General features: G+C 52.0%; 1 protein-coding gene across 1 annotated transcript in view; it reads left to right on the top strand.

Moving 5' to 3' along the window:
* The window catches only part of NOL11 (nucleolar protein 11), a 367,767-nt gene extending 366,263 nt beyond the window's left edge, over nt 1-1,504 (top strand). Inside the window, exons 17-18 of the mRNA XM_085617263.1 lie at nt 1,006-1,113; nt 1,348-1,504. Of these exons, the coding sequence (XP_085473389.1) occupies nt 1,006-1,113; nt 1,348-1,464 (225 nt within the window). The 3' untranslated portion in view covers nt 1,465-1,504. The remainder of the gene's footprint in view (nt 1-1,005; nt 1,114-1,347) is intronic.
* The last annotated feature ends 19,300 nt before the right edge of the window (nt 1,505-20,804 follow it).

Genomic DNA, 20,804 nt, shown 5'->3' with positions numbered 1-20,804 from the left:
CTCTATATGCCAAGAAAGATGCATACTGAGTAAGTAGCATTTTCTTTATTGTATACATAGAAAGGACCAAAGATTTTCGCAAAACAAAACAATTGTTTGTTGCATTTGCTCCACCTCACAAAGGCAATCCCATCTCCAAATCAGGCATTTCAAGATGGATTGTTAAATGCATTCAAACATATTATGCAAAAGCAAGGAACTTTATCCATACCCCCTAGAGCGCATTCTACACGCAAAATAGGGCCTTCTTAGGCAAAATTCCTCTAGCGGACATCTGTAAAGCAGCTACTTTGTCTACACCACACACATTTACCAAACACTATTGTGTGGATGTGTTAGCACGACAACAGGCTAATGTAGGCCAGGCAGTGCTTAAGACACTATTTCAGACACCTACAACACCTACAGGCTAGCCACCGCTTGGGGAGTATACTGCTTTATAGTCTATGCAAAGCATGTGTATCTAGAGCACACATGCCTCGAACGGATGTCACTTACCCAGTAAGCATCTGTTATTGGCATGTAGAGCTGTAGATTCACATGCACCCACCCACCTCCCCGGACACCTGTAGTTGTTGCAGTTCTTCCTATTTATATACTTACGCGTGGACATCTCTATTCTACACTTACGTACTCAATTCTCACCATCTTGCAGGAAAGCAATCTAACAATGGAGTCGATGTCCATGCGCACTATCACCGAAAGGAGGAGTCCCCTTACCACGTGACTGGAAAGGCTTCTTTGAAGAAAAACAACTTGGACACATCTGGACCCAACACTAGATGGCAGGAGTATACAAAGCATTGAATCTACAGCTCTACATGCTAAGAACAGATGGTTACTGGATAAGTAACATCCTTTACTTTATAGTTAAGTAACCTTTGAACATCTGTGCATGAATTATGAGAATTTAAAATGTTGTTGCTGTTTGTGGATTGCATTCTAAAAATTGTTGCACCTTCAATTCATGATCCAAAAATGTATCATCTGTCTTTTTCCTTCTAGATAATCGATTGGATGAGTTTGTTACTTGATGCTCATTTTACTGTAGTAGTGATGCTACCAGAAGCCAAAGGACTTCTTGCCAACCTGCACAGATTTGTGAGGTCCCAAGTATGTATAGTATATTACCCTGTGTGTTTTTGTAAATATCAATTGTATTTGGGGCTAAAATATAGCATTATCGGCTGAGATTCTTAGCCAGCCCTTTTAATTTTGGGAAGACATACAGGATATTAATATCGTAGAATTTTCATTTTTAAGTTGTGAAGAATTTTTTCATAGGGTTTGAAACACACTCCCTATATGATTTCTTACAGTGTATGCTAACATTTATTTCTTTTTCAGGTAAAGTTGTACTCTGAACTCAACAAGATTGAAGGCAGCTTGCTAGAACTGCAGAAAACAAAACTGCAAACAAAGGACCATGGACTGTATTCAATTGAAGTCCTGGAACTTGTGTGATAGTCTTCATTGGTCACCATAAATCTTTTTTTCTGTGAAACAATTTGTGTTCATCATTTACTTTGCTTTCCATTATTTGGAGTTGAAAACCTTAGAGTTTGTTTTACAAGCCAGAATAACTGAGGATGCCCTGAATCTTGGATGTAAGCAGCACTGATACTAAAAAGAGGAGTTGACGTGTTTAGATGGGGTACACAGTTTGGTTTGAAGGTAATTCAATCAATACAGTTACATATGAAAAATTGTTGACCATCATATGATGAACGCCCTTGTTTACCTGGGAAGGAAACACTCACTTTAGAGGCTATTTTCCTTCATTGGCGAACAAACGTGATCACCATGGGCCCCAAGAAGAGTAAGATTCTGTGCAAGTGGTCTGAAATAAAATGCTTTTTCATAGTTTGTCGCAACATTAACAGTATATTGCTTACAGTATATTGCGTACCATCAATTCAATTTTTTTTAAATGTTTCTTTCTTGTAAAATTATCTTCCTATAGTTAAACATGATATTTTCTGGAGGCCTATAGTATTAACTAACAAGTGAATAATGCAATACAAATTTTGTAGCAAGCATTTATTTTTGGGGATGTGAGCTACACATGAGTGCTCTGGGATGCAAGTGCAACTAATGCCTTGTATTAGTCTTGTACTTGGTCATAGGCTTATGACTGATTTTGGTTAACACTAAATAGCTCTTCCTATGTGTGTAACCCCAAATCAATTTGCAAAAAATAGCATTCCTTTTTCTGGGCTTTTTTAATAAGTACGTCTATCTGAAATAATTACATCAGATAGCCAGTTAAATCAATAACTCAAGGTAGCAACATCTAAACGTTCCTAATGCTTCTTTTTAAACTGCTGCACTATATAAAAACCTACATAGAGAAACGAAATTTTAGGCAGTACACTCAGAACATAAAATCTGCACACTTCCTGTATGCCCTTCAGGCTATACTTTTACACTCCTATAGGGCACAGCATCGCAGTAGACTGGCATTTTATGTTTCCACTCTATACTGTTAAGATATGACTACATGTATTTTGGTGAATATTGTAAACCAGTGAGTATCCAGTGAAGGTCTCATATGTTATGAAAGAGATGATCAAAGTTCCTTTCTGGGTGTCTGGCAATGAAATGAATAACAGCCCTTAGAGGTGGAAGCAAGATTTGACAATTACTGACAATCAGTCATTTCCAAAGTCAAGGCTGAGAACTTACTTGAGCATAAGCTTCGGCTTTCATACAGGTTAGTGACTGAAGGGGCTCAGTCTTGTTTAAGCAGTGGAGATAAAATGGGCCTAACTGAACTAATCCTTTTATGTGTGGGGTGGGGTGTGGGAGTCTAATTTAAAACAGATTTAACTATGAGGTGGTGATATGGATAGCATGTTACTTTGTGCTTGAGAGTAATCTTGGTTATCAGAAGGTTGGGCAGCATAGAGAAGTTGTCTGCTATCCACTGGAACATTGTGAGTAATGATCAAAGAATGAGTATGTCATTAATGGAGGATTTTAGGTAACTTTATATGCCATCTACATATCGATGAATTTGTTTTGAGGCTGCTTGCAAGAAGGACATCCAAGAAGTGACTCCTTGGTTTGAGCTGGTGTAGGAAGCTGGCTCTTTATTTGATATACCACTAGGTTGTTATATCGTGCAAAGAGTCCAGGGATTCCCCCAGAAGTGTACAGGGCTCAATGTAAACCCAAAGTGCTCTATTTGTGGTCAAGCAGCCTTAGGCCTAACACGGAGGAGTGGAAGACATTTGTTATACACTTTTTGACCAATAAATGACACACGACTAAAAAAGGAGATCCACACCAATTTCATAAAAATTACCTTCTTTCAAGTTTTATTTTAAGACTAAGATGAACGCAAAAAGGTAAGTACGTTTTTCAGGAAAAAAAACTTTACACTTTAAAAAGAGGACACTTAATGCAATTTTCAGGCTGTGCAATGTTAACTTATGGCAGGAAAACAAGAATGCAGTTTTGCAGTTAAGTACTCCACTTTAAATTAAGTCTTCGGGTCCTGGGGTCAACACCAGGCAAAGTTCAAATCATCACCAAGACTAGTAATCGAAGTTGCGCTGCTCACAGGTGAGTAAAGCGGTGTCCGAGGTCGAACTCCTGGAGCTAAGATAACTACAGGGGGGCCACCAAACTTACACTGGTACAGGTGCTTCCATGTGCAAAGTGCCAACACAGCGTTGGGCGCGCAATGCAACTCAGGGAGATCAGTCTTAAAGAAACGCTGCAGGCTCAGGCCAGGAGGCCGGACAAAGAAAACCCACAGCTGCCCAGGTAAGTAGAGATGCTAGGGGACGTAGGGACCAGTGTTCCCTGAAGGTGCGTGCCTGCGCGCGCGCCCACCTCTGTGCCCCCGAGCGCGCAATGCTGTGTGTGTGGCGCGCGCTCACATCCCAGAGAGCACTCGAGCCGCTGCTGCAGCGCGAAAAATGGGCAGTTCAAACTTGCAGAGGAAGAGGCATTTAGCTAGTGCTCCCCCTCAAGGAGGGAGCACATGCTAAATTTCTTCTGTTTTCTAGAGTGTGGCTTTGGGGCTCATTGTGTGCTTTTGTTTAAGTATTCGTGTTAATTGCAGAGCCCGTCACGAGCTGCGATTAACATGAATGCTTTAAACAAAAGCACAAAATCTGCCCCGCAGCCACACTCTAGAAAACAAAAGAAATGCAGCACCAAACACAGCGTGTGCTTTTAGAATCACCTGAAAGCACACGCTGTGTTTGTAGACTTGCTGCATTTCTTCTCTTATTAGAGCTGGGCTGTGGGGTGATTCTGTGCCTTTTTTAAAGTTTTCATGTTAATTGCAGCTCATGAAGGGTGCTGCCACTAACATGAAAACGTTAACAAAGGTGCACAATCACCCCGCAGCTGCGCTCTATTAAGAGAAGAAATGCAGCAAGCCTACAAACGCCGCATTTGCTTCCAGGTCACAGATGACATAAGCTTAAAAGTGGAAGCACAAACCATTTGTCTCCGAGCCGTGCAGCTTCTGTCATCGGCACTTCTCCCTTTTTCAACAAGAGCAGTTCAAGCATGAATGGCAAAATATCCTAGTTTGCAAATGTTTTCTATATAATTCTAATTATGCAATATTTACTGCATAATCCATCATCTGCTGCAAAATTTGACGATTTTAACGAAAAAATTATTTGTAGCTCAAACGGATCAAATGTTAGGAAAATGTGACTAGTGTTGCTGCGAAGTGGACGGCCCTTTGCAAAGGTTGACTGATCACCTTTGTCACTGCTGGATTTGTATGTTACACTGGTACTAATAAGGCAACATTTTTCCAGAGACTATTAGCATCTGTAAAAATAATAAAGAAAAATCTGAAAGAAACACGTTAGTTAGATTCCTCACCTTAGAATATCCCCAGGCGTCAGACTGGATCCGGAAGATTTTTTCGTCAGCGATACCCCTTGCGCGTCGCTAGGCGTCGTCTGCGGCTCCGCGTCCGTCGTCGGCATCGTGCGCCGGAATGACGTCGTCGGAGTACTTAGACGCCGCCCTCGCACGCTGACGTCAGTTCTTCTTTTTTCCGCGCCAGTAAGCGCAGATCCGGGAGAGCTACCCCTTTTAGTCTTTTTTGACTACGTTTTTTGATCCTTTTTGATCTTGTCTCGACTCCGGTGCCGGTAGGATGCCTGGTTTCAAAGCCTGTGGTGACTGTAACCGCTTGATGTCGGTTACGGATCATCACCGCCGGTGCCTTTACTGTTTGGGCCTTGACCACGACGCGGAGTCGTGTTTGGACTGCAAGGCCCGGACCTCCGCGCCCCTCTCGATCCCGGTCCAGGAGGAGGTCCAAGGATCGGTCGCGGAGCCGCAGCCGACGTCATCATCGCTCGTCTGGCTCCTAGTCTTTGGGTAAGTCGAAGCACTCCAAGAAGCAACACAGCTCTTCGGACTCCCCTCGCCGGTCGCGCGACTCGGCCGAGGGTCAGGGTGGTTCCACCCCCACGGCTCCAGCGGTGCCGCAGGTGCCGCGCAAGTCCCCATACCCGCCGGTCCCTGGGACTGACGCGACGCCGGCGGAAGTCAGTGCCTTCCTCTCGGCCATGAGGAGCCTGGCTCGGCCGTCGACGCCCGCTGGCGCGCCTTCGGGCCGGGCGGACTCGACTGGGCAACCTTGCATGCCGGTGGCTCCGGCTCCGGCGCCGCAGGTTCCCGAGGGACTCGCCGACGCCGGTCGACCACGTCACGCCTCCTCCGCCGGCGTCGACACCGGTTCCACCTCCGACGCCGGCTCCGCTCGGCGTCGAGCCCCAGTTCAGCCCCGCTCTGGATCCGACGCTGTTACGGCGTCGATGGACGCCGCGTACGGCGCCGTTAGAGACACATTATGTCTATCGTCCGGCTCCGCTCCTTTCTCCTGTTTACCAGGAATCGGATGACGGGGGCGACTGGGAGGGATCCGAGGATCCTATGGCCGTTCAGGCTCAGCTGTCACAGGACTGGGCAGATGAACTGGGGGAGGCCAGTGGTCTGGATACCTCACCAGACACTGGATTCATCTCTCCTCCGACTGTGGCTTCGGAGGAGGGTGCTGCTTTCTCTGTGGTTCTGCGCAAGGCGGCCGCAGCCCTTGGGCTTGAGCTGCCTGCCGTGGCTGTGAGGACTAACGTCCTCACTGAGGTGCTTCAGTCTGCAGCAAGCTCCACTGAGCCTCTGCTGCAATTCAATGAGGCCCTCATTGACGTTCTGCAGGGCACCTGGTCCAAGCCCTCCACAGTTCCTCCTGTGGACAGGAACGTCGCCAGGCCCCACCGCCCTGCTCCGGGCGACCCCAGTTTTCTGTCCCAACACCCCACCCCCGAGAGCCTGGTTATCCAGGCTTCTACCTCCCAATCCTCCTTCCCGACCGCTCCGCCGGACCGGGATTCCAAGAGACTGGAACAGTTTGGCAAAAAGCTGTTCTCTTCCCTTAGTTTGGGTCTGCGGTTCTTGAACACCGCCTGTCTTTTGGACCGTTATTCCCACTCTCTGTGGGATACGGTGGAGGACGTGCTGCCCCTGTGCCCGGAGGAGGCCCAGACACGACTTACCCAGGCTCAGGCCGATGGGAGGGATGCAGCACGTCATGCAATCCAATGTGGGCTTGACACTACAGACTCGCTGGGTAGGGCGATTTCTACCACGGTGGCGCTTCGACGTCACGCCTGGCTGCGGTCCACGTCCTTTTCGGGGGATGTCCAGAGCACTCTCATGGACATGCCCTTTGATGGCACTCGCCTTTTTGGTGAGAAAGCGGACAGTGCGCTGAATCGCTTTAAGGACTCCCGGGCTACGGCCAAGTCCTTGGGCCTCTCGGCCCCGCGGTCGCAAACTTCCGCCTTTCGCCCCTTTCGTGGCCAAGGAAAGGGTGCCTCCTCACGTCCGCCTAGCCACCAGCCGCAGAACCAACCTGCGCGCGGACGTGGTTTCCGCCGAGGCGGTTCTGGAGGACAACGCGGTCAGCCCACATCCACCCCAGCAGCATCCGCCTCCAAGCCTTCCTAGTCCGAGCTTTCCGGCCCATTCCTCGCCAGTGGGCGGAAGAGTTCGCCATCACCTGCTCCACTGGCATACCATCACTTCGGACAGGTGGGTGCTGCAAATCGTCCGAAGGGGCTACTCCCTCCCCTTCGAGACGGTCCCTCCAGCCATGCCACCGCAGCACCACCGTATCTCGGAGGATCATTTGAATCTTCTGCGAGAGGAAGTTTCGGCCCTCTTGGCCAAAGAGGCCGTCGAGCGCGTTCCGAGCCCAGAAGTAGGTTGTGGTTGTTATTCCCACTACTTTCTGGTTCCCAAGAATGGCAAAGGGGGCCTACGCCCTATCTTGGACCTCAGGAACGTCAATGCCTTCCTCCGGAAGGAACGGTTCAAAATGTTGACTTTGGCTCAGGTTATAGCTGCCCTCGACCCTGGAGACTGGATGGTAGCGTTGGACTTGCAGGACTCATATTTCCACATCCCCGTCCTGCCGGCCCACCGGCGTTACCTGCGATTCACGGTGGGCCAGGAGCATTTTCAGTTCACCGTGCTCCCCTTCGGCCTCACCAGTGCCCCTCGGGTGTTCACGAAAGTGATGGCGGTGGTCGCAGCTCATCTGCGCAGATCAGGGGTTCCAGTCTTCCCCTATCTCGACGACTGGTTGTTGAAGGCGGGCTTGCCCCAGGCAGTCGTCTCCCACCTCCAGACTACGGCGGATCTCCTGCATTTGCTGGGGTTTTCCATCAACGTGTCGAAGTCACACCTGAGTCCCTCTCAGAAGCTCCTCTTCATCGGAGCGGTTCTCGATTCGGCGCAGTTCCGGGTCTATCCGCCGGAGCAGCGGGTCCGGGATATTCAGGCCCTGATTCCCATCTTTCGGCCTCTATCCTGGGTTTCGGTCAGGCTAGTGTTGCGGCTTCTGGGGCTGATGGCCTCCTGCATCCTACTAGTGCATCACGCCAGGCGGCGCATGCGGGCTCTGCAGTGGGACCTGAAGTTTCAGTGGGCCCAGCATCACGGCAACCTGTCCGACCATGTCTTGATCTCGGAGGGCACTGCACAGCAGTTGCAGTGGTGGCTCACGGACCGCGATTGGGTCAAGGACAAGAGCCTCTCCCTTCCCCAACCTAGTATGTCGTAGTGACGGATGCGTCCCTCCTGGGATGGGGTGGCCATATGGGAGAGGCGGAGATCAGAGGCCTCTGGTCTCCGGCGGAGTCTCGTCTCCACATCAACCTGTTGGAGTTGAGAGCGATCCGACTTGCACTGAAAGCCTTCCTTCCCTCTGTCAGGGGGAAGTGTCGTGCAGGTGTTCACGGACAACACCACCGCCATATGGTATTGCAACAAACAGGGCGGGGTGGGGTCGTGGACCCTTTGTCAGGAGGCTCTGTGCCTCTGGACGTGGCTGGAACACCAGGGCGTCACCCTAGTGGTTCAACATCTGGCGGGCTCTCTGAACGCCAGAGCAGACAAACTCAGCCGCCGGTGCATGATGTATCACGAATGGCGTCTGAACTCCGAGGTGGCGCAAGGTCTCTTTCAGCAGTAGGGAGAGCCTTGGTTAGATCTATTCGCCAGCGAAGAGAACGCGCAATGTCAGCAGTTCTGCGCGTTGAAATTTCCAAGGCGGCACTCGCTCTGCGACGCTTTTCGTCACGAGTGGAGTTGCGGTCTGTTGTACGCCTTTCCGCCTATACCACTTCTGCCCAGAGTGCTGAAGAAGATCAGGCACGACCGGGCCCAAGTCATCTTGGTGGCCCCGGATTGGGCACGAAGGTACTGGTATCCCGAGCTACTCAGTATGTTGACCGATCCTCCGATACGTCTGCCCCTTCGGGAGGATCGTCTGTCGCAGCAGCAGGGGACGGTCCTCCACCCGAACCTGTCCAGCCTCCACCTCCATGCGTGGAGATTGAGCGGCGGCAGTTGATGCCATTTGACTTGCCTCCTGAAGTCTGTGATATCATTCTGGCAGCCAGGCGTCCCTCCACAAAGACGGTATACGCCTGCCGGTGGAACAAATTTGTGGCATGGTGCACAGCAAAGGCTGTGGATCCCCTCTCCGCCTCTCTTTCTGAGGTTCTCCTCTTTCTTCTTTCTTTGGCCCGGCAGGGCTCTGCCCTGGGCACCTTGAAAGGTTATCTTACGGCTTCCAGATCAGCCCTCTCTTTTCAAGTCCCTGTAGTGTCACGCTTTCTTAAAGGCATTACTCACACGTTCCCTCCTGTCCCTTTCGTAATGCCTCAGTGGGACTTGAATCTTGTCTTGACATTCCTGATGTGCGCTCCCTTTGAGCCTCTTCACAATTGTCCTCTTCGTCTTCTGACGCTTAAGACTGCTTTCCTGGTAGCCATCACCTCGGCTAGACGGGTGAGTGAGCTCCAGGCTCTATCGTCCAAGCCTCCTTTTCTCTCTGTTCATCCGGACAAGGTTGTCCTTCGGCCTCGTCCTTCTTTTCTGCCGAAAGTGGTGACTCCCTTTCATCTGGGGCAATCTGTCACCTTGCCCAACTTCTTTCCGCATCCTTCCAAAGAGGAAGAGAGGCTCCACCGTCTGGACCCAAAGCGTGCGCTCTTTTTATTTGGACCGCACAAAACAGTTCCGGGTGGACGACCAACTTTTCGTTGGATACGTGGGTGCTAAGAAGGGAAAAGCTGTGCACAAACGGACCATCTCCCGGTGGGTCGTTTTGTGCATCAAAATCTGTTACTCCTTGGGGAAAAAGGACCCTCCTGTTGGGCTGCGCGCCCATTCCACTCGGGCTACAGCGGCTACTACTGCTTTGGGACGGGGAGTCCCGTTGCATGACATCTGTCAGGCGGCTACGTGGGCTTCGCTACACACGTTTGCCAGGCATTATTGCCTAGACAGCCAAGTCCGGAGGGATGGCTTCTTTGGCCGTTCTGTCCTCCAGGACTTTCTGGTGTGATCTTGGTTCGCAGACCTACCACCGGGGATAGTATTGCTTGGGTATCTATTCTAAGGTGAGGAATCTAACTAACGTGTTTCTTTCAGATGAACAAGTTACTTCCCTTCGGTAACGATGTATCTGTAAGAAACATTAGTTAGTTAGATTCCTCACCGACCCACCCATCCTCCCCGTTCTGCGAACTGACATCTAGGGTTAAGGCTATCCCTTTCAGGGCCCTAGAATTTTTTGGCACCAGTGTCGGTATCTTCCATGGCTCTGCGTTCCTGGCGCGGAAGGCTATGTACAAGAACTGACGTCAGCGCGCGAGGGCGGCGTCTAAGTACTCCGACGTCATTCCGGCGCACGACGACGGACGCGGAGCCGCAGACGACGCCTAGCGACGCGCAAGGGATATTGCTGACGAAAAAATCTTCCGGATCCAGTCTGACGCCTGGGGATATTCTAAGGTGAGGAATCTAACTAACTAATGTTTCTTACAGATACATCTTTACCGAAGGTAAGTAACTTGTTCTATACTGCATTACACTGCAGCCTTTTTTTTGCGGCATAATTTTGTCCTCCATTGCTGAAAAATTCCAGTAGCCCCAAAGCAGGCAGCACATGTTAAGTGCTTGTGCATGAAGCAGAGACTGTGAAGTTTGTGAACTTAGTTTTGTGTGCTTGCAAATCCTGCATTGCCGACCCCTGGTGAGTTACAGCTACTACTGCAGAAACAAGGCAGGGCCGGCTTTAGTGCTGGTGGAGCCCTGTGCAACAATGTTTGTTGGTGCCCACCCCCCACCCAACCCCCCAAATGACTCCTGCTACTGATTCCCTCACTATCACCCTTTAACAGTGCCCCTCAAGTCCCCATAACCATACTCTCGCTCAGAAGAATTTAACTTGATTTACAGCACCACTAATACCAGTGTAGGGTGGCAGAGCACTTTACCTCACACTCATTACACAGAGACAATTAATCATGTGTGTAAATCTCTCTATAGGAAATGTTACACAAGATAAAGGACTAAAGGTGTTGAAGTCACATGACATCCACACTAGTAGGCAGTATAGTTAAATAGTGATTGGTCTGGAGAAACACACTGAATTTAGAACGTAATACCATGATTGGGGGTTCTCTTTAATAACCAGAATTGATTTATATTCAAATTAACCGATTTTGCAACATTATAATAATCAGACTGGGGAAAAAACATGCATTTCTTAGATGTCAGTTTATAGCTCACTGTTCTGTGTTAGGATTTTGACTTATAAACTGCAAGTACCAAAAGGAGCTCACTGACAAAAGCAGTAACCAACTGACCCATTTACATTATGTGCAGTTTGTGATCTGGATGATACATTGTCTTTGCAGCAGGCAAATTAGCCCTCTGCGCTACCTTTCCATGAGCTAAAACTTCCACTTGACAAAACTCCATCTCTCTCTAGGAAGAACATTAATCACCGGAGTTATCATGACATATTTATTGTTGCCTAAAATTGCTGGAGGCCAGGAAAGAGGTAGCTAGTGCTTTTTAGAAACATAATGTTCGAGGCATTTAAGCTGTAGATCATATGCTTTAGCATAGGTCGCCATCTGGTGTTGGGTCTGGATGTTTGCACTTTGTTTTTGTACGAAGAAGTCTTTGCAGTCACAAGGTAATTGACTCCTCCTTTTGGTGATAGTGCGCATGTGCATCGACTCCATCCCCAGATTGTCTTTTTCCGCTATCTAGTTCAGATGTGTATTGTTGCGCTCCAGTTCGGTATCGTATTCGAACCCCTAAGACGCGCAATCTTCTACCCTCAACGGTATTGTCTATCGATCGTGGTTTCCCATTCGATGCGCATCGTGTAAAATCTGAAAACCTTCGATCGGGAACTTCGAGGCGGGCCATCGGGCCTACCCGTGCCGACCACGCCAGCAGTAGATGGAACGGACTCCATTCAAGCTATGTGCCAGATGTTGTGCTAAGTTTCCACACACAGACTTAAATGAGGACTGCAACCTCTGCTTATCCCCAGAACACAACGAAAAGGACTGTGAGGCGTGCCGATCATTCATATCGAAGAAGACCATTCATGATAGTCGGGCTTGCCGCCACCAGATGTACCATGGCAGCTGCTACGTTCCAGACATCTTCGGCGAAGATTGATTCCCACCATCCAGAAGCCGAGGAAGAACTGGTCTCCTTGTCCGAAGCAGATTCCGACATGAGGAAGGATTTACCATCACTCCGGGTCAACGTACCATGAGTACAGATCCTCATGTGCCCAGTCACCCAAAATCTAAGGCTCGGGTATCACATTCGCCCTCAGGCTCAGGTCGGCACCGAGAGAAAGTTTGACGCTCTGCCCTCCGGCTCGGCTACGAAACACAAACACAAGCCTTCAGGCTCGGGCTCGTGCCTGCCCCATTCCGGTGCCGAACCAACACCCTCGATACCGAAACACAAATCCAAGCACTTGCCAGCCTCCACACCATCGGCACCGAAGACACCTTCGACACCGAAGTCCTCGGAGCCGAAGCCCTCCAAGCACAAAGACCCGGAGTCCAAAGCCTCCAAACCTAAGGCCTCAGAGCAGAAACCCACACCTAAAGGCCCAGAGCTGTAATCTACACCTAAAGGCTCGGAGCCGAAAACCCCGCGCCGAAAACTTCGGAGCTGAAACCTACTACTCCAAAGGGTACAGAGCCTAAACCTGCTGAAAAGCACTCAGACTCAAAACACTCGTCGCCTAAAGACTCTCAACCTAAATCTTTGCTGCCAAAATCAACCGCTCCAAAGAACCTCGCCCCGAAAAGCCACCTTTGGATCCCAAACAAAAAAGAGTAAGCATTGACCCCAAAACCGGACACCTCCAGGTCATTCTTCCTAAAAAACAGAAGCTGGATCTCACAGAGGATCATTGTAAGAAAGTGGGTTTCTGTTGCAGTAACCCCCCCCCCCCCCCTTTTTGCCTGAGAACTGATGCACTTTTCCTTGTTGTGCCCTGGGCTCCTGCCAGCAGGTGCCCAGGGCCTGTGTTCCTTCCCTAAAAACTGCCTAACAGCCAAAACCCAATTGGCATCTCTGGTCACCTGTCAGCCCCTGGTAAATGGTACCCTAGGTGCCAGGGCCTTGTGACCAGAGAAGGCCCCTAAGGGCAGCTGCACTTCTTGTGCCACCTTTAGGGGCTCTGTACCCTGACTGACACACACTCACTCACTCCTCACTCACTCCTCACTCACTCCTCACTCACTCACTCCTCACTCACTCCTCACTCACTCCTCACTCACTCCTCACTCACTCCTCACTCACTCCTCACTCACTCCTCACTCACTCCTCACTCACTCACTCCTCACTCACTCCTCACTCACTCCTCACTCACTCCTCACTCACTCCTCACTCACTCCTCACTCACTCCTCACTCACTCCTCACTCACTCCTCACTCACTCACTCACTCACTCACTCACTCACTCACTCACTCACTCCCTCCCTCACTCACTCACTCACTCACTCACTCCCTCCCTCCCTCCCTCCCTCCCTCCCTCCCTCCCTCCCTCCCTCCCTCCCTCCCTCCCTCCCTCCCTCCCTCTCCCTCGAGTGTCTGGGTGCAGAACAAAACAAAGAGTCAACATGGCACACATCCCTGCGTGCCATGCCCACAACACACTGCCCTGGCATACCTCAGTCACCCCTCTAGCTGGGTGCACTATGCCAGAGATGTGGGCACAGGTGCATGAGCCCTGTGCCCCTACAGTACCCAGGTCCATTCCTGGGAACTGTAAGTACAGTGCTACCACTAAGAGTATATGGTGCTGGGAGGTCGTCAACACGAACTCCACAGCACCATGATGGCTACACTTAAGACTGAGAAGTTTGGTATCAAACTTCTCAGCACAGTATCCCACACTGATGCTAGTGTGGGATTTACTGTAAGATGCACAACAGAGGGCAGCTTAGAGATGCCCCCTGAACCTAACCTACAATCCACGTTTTGTCTGAGGGGCTGCCTAGGCTGCCACACAACAGACAGGCTGCTGGACCCCTGGGTAGAGAGCCATCTGCTCTCCTGGGCCTGCAACAATGCACATCCTGGGTGAGGTGCGAAGTCTCCTCCCCCAGGATGGGCAGGGGAAGCTTCAAATGCATTCCGCCTTTGTGAGCTTCTCCAGGCCACTTGCTGTACCCAGCAACTGGCCCCTACCAGTTTTCAACCCCCTCGCAGGTGTGAAGACTGGCCTTAAAGGAAGGACAGGGGGTGTGCCAGCCTCTGCCAACCCCACCCCTCAGGTGGGGGAGGCGAGGTGAAGCACGTCCCTGGGCTCTCGCCATCTTGAAGATGGGGAGTCCTGCCCAATCAGGACTAGGCCACTGCCCCCCTCCCACAGGAGAGTGGCAGAATAGGGGGAGTGCCCACCCCAGGGCGGGGACCTAGTGGTCCCTGCCCTTTACCTACCTGTAATGCCCCTAAATTTAGTATTTAGGGGCATCCTGAAACTTCCTTCCTCAGATCCCAATTCAAAAACAAGCAAGAAGATCAAGAAACAAGAAGACCCGCCGCGCAGCTGCTAGCAAAAGGAAGACATCAACTGATTTGTCCCCAGCCCTACCGGCCTGTTAATCCTTGAACCTACTCCTGTGGAACTCCGGCTCCTTCAGTGGTCAGCAATCTCAAAAACCCCAGAGGACCTGACCACCTTGAGACTCTACCAAGACTGGGACTCCCATGAGCAGTGGCTCTGCTCAAAGCAAGTTTCTAACCCCTGGCATCAGCCCGGAACCGCGAACACTGCACGTTCTGCACCCGCCAAGCCTGGCCTATGCCGGAGTGAACAAAGACCCCGAGGATGTCCCCCCGGCGACTGTGACCCCGAATTCAGCACCCAAGGACTCACCTCGACGCTTCTGACGACGCCTGCAGCCTCAGAACCAGGTACCCCCCAACCACGATCAACAGAGGGTAAGATTTCCCGACATCAAAAGGCACCCCTGCACCCGGCACGCTGCGGCCCCCTGTGCCCAACTCCTGGGTACCTACCTATCCTCCAACTACCCAACGTTCCTCTCGAAGTGGTGGTGGCACCTGAAGAATCTTCGTCCCCGAGCTTGCGGCCTTTGTTCAACCTGGAGCTTTCCCATTGAAATCCATTGAGCGCCCGAAGGCTCAAAAGCACTCTGCACCCAGCCTCCCGGGTGGCCCTGGCAGTGTAACTTCTACTCCTACCTATTTCCCCATTTGCCCTGAGCAAGTGACCAGGAGCCCAGCACCCACAGCCGCGTGGCCTACTAGTCAGCAGCCACCACCTAAGGCCCCCCTGCCTCCCATAGGATAGCATTGGGCCTAACTCACTCTGCACCCGGCTGCCCTGTGCCGCTGAGGGTGTAACAACTGTACTTACCTGACCCTGGGAGACCCCTGAGTCTGTGCCCAGAACCTTAACTCTGCCAGTCGAGTACTTACCCAAAACCCGATAACTCACTTTTCTTCCATAGGGTAAGATTGACTGGTTTTCTCTGAAATTTCTTGTGTGTGGAGTTTCTAAACTTTAAAATATTCACCTAAAATAAACCGAGTAACGAAAACGGAAATACTCACCTGCTATTAAGAGAGATACCAGTGCTGGATCTTTGCGCCCAGCACTGACTCTGAAAAGTACTCACAACCGTACTTACCTCTAACTCAATTTTCTCCCACAGGAATCATTGACAGTTTTTCTGTGAAATTTCTTCTAAGTGTCGATTTTTGCGAACTACAAATATTCTTGAAAAATCGTACCAACTGTGGAAACTTAATTACTTACCAGTTTTAGATAGATGTTCCAGTACTGAGCCTAAGAGCCCAGCACGGGATTACAAAAGTAACAAGAACATACTTTACCTGTAGCTTGAATTTTCTTCCATAGGGAACCATTGACTGTTTTTCTATGAAATTTCTTCTAAGTGTCAATTTTGCAAACTTATAAATATTCCTTAAAAATAGCCTGTATAATCTAAACACAGTTTCTCAACTGCTTACAGGTGGTACACTAGTGCTGGATCTAGGATCCAACACTGACCTAGAAAAAGTAACCATAACCCCACTTACCTGCTAAGTGAATTTCCTTCCATAGGATAACATTGGTAATTTGATCAGAAACGGTTTCTAAGTGTCAACTTTTAAAATAGCAAAATATTGCTTAAATATCACAACAGTAACTAAAATGAATTTACTCACTTGTTTCCAAGAACTGTCCCAGGACTGAATCTAGGATCCAGTCCTGGAGTTAGAAAAGTAATCTTGAAAGTAATCAATTGCATATAACTTAAAATTCCCATTGAGCTCAATGTATTATTGTGTTTGAAATTGTCTTACCTATTGCAACAAACTAACTATTATCTGCATGTGAGACCGGCCTCACGGCGTTGCCCTCCCAATCATCCAGCCAACCTGCAACCACCCTCAAGACACGACATCTCCGACTCCGGCCGCCCCAGCCACCCAGATCCGAGGGCCGGCCAGAGCCCTGACAGAGCCCTGACAGACTCGACACCCTACCACGCATGTCCGACCGAGGGAGCGGGAACCCTCGAGCCAGACCCAGAGGCGCCAGCCCAGTCACACCTCGGGTCGCCTTCCCCGGGAAGACTCGATCGGCCACCAGGCCCCTGGGGAGCAGGCACCTCCCCTGCCGAGCGTCTGGGGTCCCTCCCAGACCCACCTGAAAAGACCAAAGAAGTGAGCGGCAGGAAATCCCGCCGAACCCCCTCCGTCACCCCAGTCCCCCCTCTGCGAGGACTCCGCACTTCAAAGAGCAAGCGGAGTATAACAAGGGGTGCCGGAGGAACGAATGCAGAGAAGACCTGGAACCATCCGAGCCTGCTGACGCTGTCGCGGCTCCTGAACGCTGAAGTCACCTGGGCCTGCTGAGTGACTCGCGGCCCCTCGCTATTGAACCATCTGAGCCCTGCTGACGAGGTCGCGGCTCCCGAACACTGAACCACCTGGGCCTGCTGAGTGACTCGCGGCCCCCAGCTATTGAACCATCTGAGCCTTGCTGACGGAATCGCGGCTCCCGAACTCCGACCACCTGTGCCTGCTGAGAGACTCGCGGCGCTCCCCTTGAGGACGACTCGGTAAGAGATCGCCCAGAGACACGACACCCTCCAGCTCGAGGATTGTGAGCTATCCGCAGGGTACTTTGCAGAGACACTACCCTCAAAGACTGTCCCGCTACCCCATTCCCTTACCACCGATTTGTAGTATCTTGTGCCGCTGATGTACTACTTGCACCTTGGATCATAAAGATCCCTTGAAACCTTCGACAAAAGAACCTATCGTCCTACAAAGAATACGTGTGGTGTCACTCTGTTCGTAGTGTAAGCTCAGGGTGTGCGCGCCTGGCCTACTTGGGAGAGGTGGGTCAAAGGGGTGGGCAAGACGGGTATCGAACCCCCCTCCGGCGAACGCCTTTCCAACATTTGGTGGCAGACGACGGGATTCGAGCCGACACCGAAAGAGAGCGTGCAGTGAACGACTGACGCACTACCAAACAGAGATGGAAGGAGAAACCTCCCTGGGTGCCGCAGGTACCGAAATAAGCTCACCGTTCCGAGAGGATCAATTGGACTATTACACACATAGAGAATTAAAACAGTTTTGCAAGGACCTTGGCATCGCTACCACCGGATTAAGCACAAAGGAAGACTTCCATAAAGTACTGAAAACCTTGGTCGAGACGGGGGCGCCCCCGACCCAAACGGAAGGAGACTCGGCCCATGAACCACCAAGCATCCCGGTGAGAAACAACGGGCCAGAGGGGAACCTGTCCCCCGAGGAGCTAGCGGACCGAGAGAGAAGCCGCAACCACAAACTTGAACTGGCAAAGCTAAAAATCGAGGGAGAAATAAAACTGGCAGAGAAAAAGTTGGCCGTCGAGCAGTTACGGCTACAAGGGGAACTCGAGGAGAAGAGACGCCAAAGAGAGCACGACGAAAAAAAACTCCAGCTAGAACATGAACGCAGCCTGAAGGAGATCGAGTGGCGGGCTAAAAACGAAAAGTCACAGCCGCCCGGGAATCCACCGTCCGCTCCCACCGGGGAAACCAAAGTCCACATCCCCAAGGATGTGGTAAAGGAGTATTACAAAAACGACGATATCCAGCAGTGGTTTAAGGCCTACGAAGTCGCCATGACCTCTCACCGAGTCCCGCAGAAGGATTGGGGGGCTGGCCTATGGGGCCGGTTCTTAAGCGAAGGAAGAGACACCCTGCTAGATCTGCCCTCCACGGTCATGAACTCCTACAGCCACATGAAGGAAGCCCTCGTGGGCCGGTATGGACTCACCCCCGAAATGTACCGACAACGGTTCCGAGATTGCAAGAAGATACCGGTCACCACGTGGGTAGAATACGTGAACTTTTACAGCCGAGCCTTGGACGGGTGGATCAAGGGCAGCAAGGTCTCCACCTTCGAAGAACTGTTTGATCTGATTGCCTGGGAACATTTAGCGGCCAATTGCTTTGTAGAACTGCGCCAACATCTCCTGGACAGTAAACTCACCGACCCTCGGAAGCTGGCCGCTGAGGCTGATCGTTGGGTGAATACCCGGGCCACCCGGGGCCCCGTGGGGGACTACGGCCGCCACAGTCAAGGCCCCCCCCCGCCAGAGGGGCGGAGGAAACCACGGCCGACCCAGAGACTTCCCCGGGGGGTCCTCACACAGCCCCCCCAGCAGCCCACCAGCGGCAGGTTCAGCCCCGTCCCCAGCCAGCACCGGAGCCCCAGGACGGCTAGGTCCACGAGCTAGGATCACCTGCTTCCGCTGCCAACAGCCCGGACACTACGCCAATGACCCCCAGTGTCCCCATTATCAGCGAACCGCAACGACCAACCCCCCAGCCCGGCAGATGGCCTCCGTGGCTCTGGGGGAAGAGATGGAGGACTCCGAAGAATGGGAACCAGCGGCCATGGCCCTGGTCTCCCTTGGTGATCGAGAAATGGTCCCCGGGACACCCTTGCCCGCCAACACAAAGAAATACCGACAGCAGGTGACCATCAACGGCCACCGAGTCGAGGGCCTCCGCGACACCGGGGCGAGTGTCACCGCGGTCCACCGCAGCCTAATTTCAGAAGACCAGATCCTAACCGGTGCCCTCTGTCCGTTCGTATCCTCTGACAATTCTGAGAGCCTCTGCCAGATGGCGCTGGTGCCCTTCGAGTGGGGAGGGGTCTCCGGAAAATTGAAGGTAGCGGTCCGAACATCACAGCCCGTAGACTGCCTCCTGGGCAACGACCTGGAGAGTTCCCCGTGGGGGCAAGTAGAACGAAGAGCCCATCTCGAGATGATGGGCCTACCCGAATGAGTCTGCGCCACCACGCGCTCCATGACCGCGCGATTGCCTCTCTCCGAGGGCGGTGAGGCCCTCCCACCGAACACTGTCCCCGAGAACCGGGACACCATACCAGAAGCGGACAACCCTCCTTCGGAGGGAGAAGAAGACACTAACCCGGGAGAAGGGCCGGAACCTTCCGCCCCTGAGGCCCTGACTGAGCTCGGAGAACTGCCCGAGATGGCCCAATGGCGCTGTGAGGGAGGGCCCTCCCGTGAAGAGTTCTGCCAGGAACAGGCCACCTGCCCCTCCCTCGTGGGACTCAGACAACAAGCTGAAGCCCAGGCCGCCGGTGACCGAACCGGAACTCATTGGATCTATTGGGACAATGGCCTCCTATACAGCGAACAAAAGTCAGCCGAGCTAGGCGCAGCCCGAGTACTGGTGGTACCCCTGCGTTTCCGAAGCCTCCTCCTGGGCCTGGCCCACGATGTACCCTTGGCAGGACACTTAGGCCAAGACAAAACATATCAGCGATTGGTTACCCACTTCTATTGGCCCGAGATGCGAGCGAATGTAGAAGTACACTGCAAATCCTGCCTCACGTGCCAGGACAGTGGGAAGAGTGGCGGAAAACGCAAAGCTCCCTTACAACCGTTCCCCGTTGTGAGTACCCCATTCGAGCGGGTCGGCATCGACATCGTGGGACCCCTGGATCCAAAGACCGCCCAGAGCCACCGCTTCATCCTTGTCTTGGTGGACCATGCCACCCGCTACCCCGAGGCCATTCCCCTCCGCACCGTGACGGCTCCCGTGGTGGGCCGGGCTCTCATGGGGATCTTTTCCCGTGTCGGATTTCCCCGCGAGTTTGTGAGTGATCGCGGCACTAACTTCATAGCCCGCTACATGAAGTCCCTGTGGCAGCAGTGCGGAGTCACATATAAGTTCACGACCCCCTACCACCCCCAGGGCAACAGCCTAGTGGAACGCTTCAACCGAACCCTGAAGGGAATGATCCTGGGCCTCGAAGAGCCCCTGCGCCGGAGATGGGACGTCCTCCTCCCTTGCCTCCTGTTCGCGTACCGAGAAGTTCCCCAAAAGTCTCTGGGGTTCAGCCCCTTCGAACTGCTATACGGACACCCCGTCCGAGGGCCCCTGAGCCTGGTCAAAGTGGGCTGGGAGACAAGCCCCCGGGGGACACCCCCTGATGTGTTCCGTTACATCCTGGCGCTCCGCAACCAGACGAGGAAGTTCAGAGAACTCGCAGAGGCTAACCTCGAGGCCAGCCAAGAAGAAATGAAGCGCTGGTATGACCAGAACGCAACCCTGGTCGAGTTCCAGCCGGGCCAGCAGGTTTGGGTCATGGCCCCGGTGAAGCCCTGCGCCCTACAAGACAAATGGACTGGTCCCTTCAAGGTGATCGAGCGGAAGAGTCAGGTCACGTACCTGGTCGATGTACAGTCCCCACGGAACCCCCTCCGGGTCCTCCACGTGAACAGTCTCAAGCCCCACTTTGTGAGAACGGAATTAAGTTTGCTACTGGCCACCGATGATGGGGCGGAAGAAGACACCGAACCCCTGCCCGACCCCCTGTGCGCTAAAGACCTGGATGGTTCCATGGAGG

The sequence above is a fragment of the Triturus cristatus genome, chromosome 7, assembly GCF_964204655.1.
Source record: "Triturus cristatus chromosome 7, aTriCri1.1, whole genome shotgun sequence".
NCBI lineage: Eukaryota > Metazoa > Chordata > Amphibia > Caudata > Salamandridae > Triturus > Triturus cristatus.
Note: the sequence above shows the minus strand (reverse complement) of the source record. Positions and strands in the feature narration are given on the sequence as shown.